The 6,000-nt window shown below is 37.5% G+C and overlaps 1 protein-coding gene across 7 annotated transcripts in view; it reads left to right on the forward strand.

Annotated features, from left to right (window-relative positions):
• Positions 1-4,588, forward strand: part of THOC2 (THO complex subunit 2) — a 113,394-nt gene extending 108,806 nt beyond the window's left edge. For all 7 annotated transcript variants that reach the window (XM_081221671.1, XM_081221674.1, XM_081221668.1 and 4 more), the window contains one exon: positions 1,581-4,588. Coding sequence is in view for 2 of the 7 variants with exons in the window: in XM_081221668.1 (XP_081077794.1) it covers positions 1,581-1,615 (35 nt within the window). In the remaining 5 variants the exon portion in view is untranslated. The remainder of the gene's footprint in view (positions 1-1,580) is intronic.
• The last annotated feature ends 1,412 nt before the right edge of the window (positions 4,589-6,000 follow it).

Consider the following 6,000-nt stretch of genomic DNA (forward strand, 5'->3'; position numbering starts at 1 on the left):
TGTGACACATTCCTCACACACACATTTATCTTGAGAGGCGCCCCTGGGTATGCTGAGATTCAGTTCAGTAGGATCCTAGTTTTAACTCTTCCATTTTATCCACTTGGAATACCTCAGGAAGTTGTTTGCTATGATAAGAATTGCTAGGCAGCAGTTTAAGGGTAAATGAAGGAGTAAAGTAGAATTAGGATGGCTGTCCCTATATCTTTCTCCTGTAACTTCTTTCTTCCTTGTAAATGTCATTGGACTCTTCTAACTGTCAACTTCATCCATGTGTACCTTTGTACTTGGCATGTGCGTGCCTGTGTGTGTATGTGTACACGTACTAGGATTAACCAGGAATAATTTATTAATTCACTGGGCTTGTATTTTATAGTTTCTCTAAACAAATTTTGTTGCCATCTAGAGGGTTCTTTTTTTTTTTTGCGGTACGCGGGCCTCTCACTGTTGTGGCCTCTCCCGTTGTGGGGCACAGGCTCCGGACGCGCAGGCTCAGTGGCCATGGCTCACGGGCCCAGCCGCTCTGCGGCACGTGGGATCTTCCCGGACTGGGGCACGAACCCGTGTCCCCTGCATCAGCAGGCAGACTCTCACCCACTGCGCCACCAGGGAAGCTCCAGAGGGTTCTTTTATGAGGAGTCTATGAACTATTGAAACATTTCTTAGGACCTTTTTGATCATAAAAATAGAAAGTGTGTGTGTGTGTTTATAAAGGCATAGCTCTGATAATAAGGCTGATTTTCTATTTGCCTTTCTTCTCTATTTTGATCACCAGTCTAGCTGCTCTTTCACCCAGACCTAACGTTTCAGACTTCGTTCTTGCTGTCACAGCTGTCAATAAAGTAACATCATTTAAAATCAGCTGCCTCAACTCTGAAAGGGTACTCTTTGAGGGCATTTCATGCATAGTTTTCTGATGCCCTGACAAAGGAGGAGGGCATGGTGGAACAGAGGGAAATGACAACCTTACTAAAAGTTGTCCAGATAATTCCCAATAGGAAGTGATGTTTACAAATGTAATCTTGTCTTAGCATAGTGGAAAGCCACCTTTTGTTGGAATGTATCCTGCACAGATGGTATTACCAATGCAGTTTATAGCACCGAGAGAGTAGAGGTGTCTAGGATGGAGGACAGTCAACTCTGAACTGAGCCTGAAGTAGAAACCCTTTGAAAAACATCAACAGTCCTAGGTGTGAAAAGATAGATTTGAGGGATCTCTTGCATTTAGAACCTGTGCTTTCTTATTACAATGGTTAAAGTTGCACATATTTAAAAAAATAGTTAATAAACAATAAGAAGAATATTCCAGGTAAGGTGGTATAAACTTATTATTAATGAGAAGAAAATATTACTTTGCTGGAAGATAGAGTCCTGAAGTCTGAATTTGGTACTGTTTCATCACTATGTGACTTTCTTCTTGATGGCAGTTCTTTCTGAAGTTCACTGAACTTGGGGTGGTTTTCAAGTTTGTAATCCCAAGACTTCATTATTTTATAAATATGTTCTGGTTAACTGCTGAGAGACTGACATCTAGTATCTTCTTTCCACTTGCTCTTGTGCTTGCTGATTTGTCATTCCAGGGTATGGACAGACCCCTAAGCTGAAGGTCTCCTAGAGGAGGATGCCAAAGCTCCATGCATCACTCTCAGAATGAAATCTCCTATAATTAAGAGCTTCCGGTGCTGTCCATTTAATGGGAATCTGCTTTAAATCAGAAGATGAATACACACCACCATCCTCTTGACGAGACATTCCAAAGTCACTGATTTTCAGAACATTATTTTCACCTCCAGGCAGTTTCTTGCAGCAAGGTTCCTGTGTATACAATGTTTACTCGAGATTTGCCATCCAGAAGCAGCATCTAATAAAAATTTCACTAACTGTTTTAGTTCATCCTTTCTCAGAAAGGAGAAGAAATCGCCTCCTGGAACCAGTTCCTTAATCATGTAGATAGGCTGTATTTGTGTGCGAACTTTGATAAATTTGACAATATTGGGATGATTATATTGCTTGAGGATTTTGGCTTCTTGTAAAAATTTTAATTTCAGTTCCTGGGAAGGATCATCTTCACATATTTTAACAGCAATAGCAGTTTTATCCTTTAATGTGCCCTTAAATGTGTCATCAGAATTTCCCTTGCCCAGTAATTGTGACATTTTCATGATATGAATTTTTTATTCTAATTATGATCTTGCTGATACCGTGATTCTCTTTATTGGAACATTGACTTTTTTTGTATTTAAAAAAATTGAGATGAAATTCTCATAAAATATGCCATTTAAAAGTGGTTTTTAGTATATCCCTGTGTTGTAACCATCACCAGTAATTCCCATCACCCTCAGAAGAGACCCTGCATCTGTTAGCAGTCACCCCCAATTCTCTCCTTCCTGCAGCCTCTGGCAACAACTAATATATTTTCTGTCTCTATGGATTTGCCTGTTTTGGACATTTCATAAAAATGGAATCATGAAATATGTGGCCTTTTGTTATATGTGGCTTCTTTCACTTAGCATTGTGTTTTCAAGGTTCATCCATGTTGTAGCATGTATCAGAACTTGATTTCTTTTTATAACTGAATACTATTCCATTGTATGGATGTGTACCACATTTTGTTTATCCATTCATCAGTGATGAACAGGAACAATGATTTTTAAGTATTAAAACTGTAAGTTCAACATTAATGTATCTATAATTATAATTGGTAATGTCAAGATTATACATGGTGTGAACAGAATACTGTATAGAAACGATATGTAAATTATTTGTCAGCATATCATGCAAGTGTGATTATTTTCTAAGGCCCTTCTGGCTCTGGTTTTATGAATTATGTGAATGTAGTATTTTCATCAATAAAGTGTAATGCGTTAAGCATTAGATTAAAATTTGAATGAGAACAATGTTAGGCAGATATGAACTGATTTGCCACATGTTGTAATGATCATGTTTTGAATTTATTTCAATATGCAGTATTTGAAAAATGTCAATACATAAAGGAAATGAAATGAGTATAATTAATTCAATATATTTTTAAAGCAATTTTTATAATTTAGCAGACATTGCATCTTAATATAAGTAACTATTAAAATCATGAACTTGTGAAAAATGTGATGTCATTTTTCTCTTTTTTTGTTGATCATGTAAAATTGGTTCCTTTTCACGGTTATGTGTTCTGTTTACTTTTGACAAGCTATTGCTTGTCCCTGTGGAATTCTATTTCATTTTTTTCCTCCCTCCCCTCCCCCCACTCCCCCTTTCCCTCTCTCACAGACAAAATGTTCTGTGGTTTGTTTTTTTTTAATTCATCATAATGTGCCTATCTTTAATGGTTTCTAAGAATAGGCAATAAGAGGGCTTCCCTGGTGGCGCAGTGGTTGAGAGTCTGCCTGCCGATGCAGGGGACACGGGTTCGTGCCCCGGTCTGGGAAAACCCCACATGCCGCGGAGCGGCTGGGCCTGTGAGCCATGGCTGCTGAGCTTGCACGTCCGGAGCCTATGCTCTACAATGGGACAGGCCACAACAGTGAGAGGCCCGCATACCACCAAACAAACAAACAACAAAAGAATAGGCAATAAGAAATACACAAATATTTCATCCTTATTTAGGGACTTAATTCAAGCCTTTGTTATTGACAGAACTCATTGATTTTCTTAAATCTTCCTTCCTTCCTCCTCCTTCTCTCCTCCCTTCTTCCCTCCCTCCGTCCCTTCCTTCTCCTTTCATCTGTCCCTCCTTCCCCCTTCCATCCATCCCCTCTCCTTCCTCCCTGCACCCCACCCCCGACTGCCTTCCTTATCTATGAATATAATTACTTTGTTTCTTTCAGATGAATTGGAATGAAATTGTTCAGCTGTGACCAGAAATTTATTTTCTTGAGTAGATTGCCAAGAATTATGAATGAAGAGGGCCCATTTGCATCTCCTTAAATTATTCAGTGATCTGCTCTATTGCTCCATGCCGAAAACTTAAAATTGTTGAGTTGTGCATTACTGTATTTAACCTGTTGCTTAGTTTCTACATGTTTATTTTCAGTAAATGGCTGAAAGTGTTAACTTCCATATTTTTAGCACAATGTGCTGCATACAGTTTCCAACAAGCAAATAAGGTTACATATGTACAGAATTTCACTTCAGGTTAACTAAATATTGCCTCAGTTTTTTTAAAAATTTGAAATGCTTCCTTTTTATTGTTTGAAATGGAAAATAAACAATTATTGAACCATTTTGAATTTACCTCATTTAAAACTCAGTTTTAATTTATTATTTGGCCTGTTTTTAATATCAGTAAAAATCAAAGTGGGAGCAGTGTCTTATGCAATGCCTAGGAATCATTTTATATACTATGTGTACGACATTAAAACCTGTTTGAAAAAAAAAACAGGTACCAGCACTCCCTTGTCCCTTGCCATTTTTTCTTGTAATTATGAAGAAAAATCTGGGGGGGGGGATCGAAAGTTAATTGTGTTTTAATTCTACAGCTACAGGAGCTTTGTATTGCTTAACTTTCATCTGGAAAAGTTTCACAGTGACATTTTTAAAAGAAAGTTTTTTTATCTAATCTACCCATGTAACCCTTTTTCTAAATAAACAATAGTTTTCTCAAATGATTGTATATCATTGTGTATATTGTTGCTTATTCAAAATAACTTATCAAAGATAAGATTCCTAGCTCGCTCTTCTTATTTGTGTCTTAGTCCATGGACTACAATGTTTCCAAATGACAGACATCTTATCCAATAATATGAGAAAATCCTATTTGCTTACCTCTGTACCTGGGGCAGACAGTGGGCTGAAATGATGCCTAGAATTATTCATTTATTCTTCAGTTCCTTGGAACCAATGATACCTATGCAAATTAATTTTTTTTTTTTAGAGAATGACAATAAAGGCTTTAATTTTTAAAAAGATTGAGACATTCTGAGTATATTTTAGAATTGGAAAAGGGATATAAATCTTGATGCCCCTTTTCAGGTAGTTATAATTTGCAAAAATTGATGAGCACAGTGATTATTTATGGGAGAGTGATCCATTCAATGACTGTTGTGTACCCATAATGTGCCTGGCATTAAAAAAATGATACATTGTTAGAATGATTTTTACAATGAGAAAATAACTATGGTTCACCTCAAAATCATTTGTTAGAAACGTATCAGGGAATAGCTTTCCAGTTGTTATGTTGCATTCACATTTTAAAGATTTCATGATTGTGAAAATTTGCTGCTACTTAGCATCAGAATCTCTTCTCTCTCTCCCCCAAATTATTGAACACAGGTAACCTTTGCTTTTGGCCTTGCTAGAAATGCATTGAGGATGGAAAATGCTAACTTTGAATTTAACTGAGCAGAAATAACTTATGTTGGAAGAAGAAAATCTATTCGATAGCTATTTTAAAGATTTTCTGTTTTACATACACAGGAGTATTAAGACCTAACTCCTGTACCTAGAGCACTTGCAGTTTAACTTGAGAAATAAAGGACAAGTGAGTGCTGTTGGGGGTCAGCAATCATTCTTTAAGGAGCCAGATAGTAAATATTTGAGACTTTGAATAAATATTTGAGACTTTGTGGGCTTACATGAACCCTTCCGGACCTCCTCAGCTCTGCATTATAGTGTGAAAGCAGCCATAGATGATATGGAAATGAATGAGCATGACTGAGTTCCAGTAAAATTTTACTTACAAAAAACCTGCTATAGAGAATCCTATGAAAGATTTAATCAAAAAATATTTGAGTGCCTCTTCAGCACCAGATGTACAGCCTTGAGCAAAACAAACTTTCTGCTCTCATGGAAGTTCATTCTAGTCAATGGAGGCAAACAACAAACATGGGAGGGAGGGGAGAGACCTTCAGGATGGTGGAGTGAGACGCAGAGATCACCTTCCTCCCCACAGATACACCAGAAATACATCTACACGTGGAACAGCTCCTAGAGAACACCTACTGAACGCTGGCAGAAGACCTCAGACCTCCCAAAAGGCAAGAAACTCCCCCACGTACCTGGGTA

This window comes from Mesoplodon bidens (assembly GCF_964165515.1).
Source record: "Mesoplodon bidens genome assembly, chromosome: X".
In the NCBI taxonomy this organism is placed as follows: domain Eukaryota; kingdom Metazoa; phylum Chordata; class Mammalia; order Artiodactyla; family Ziphiidae; genus Mesoplodon; species Mesoplodon bidens.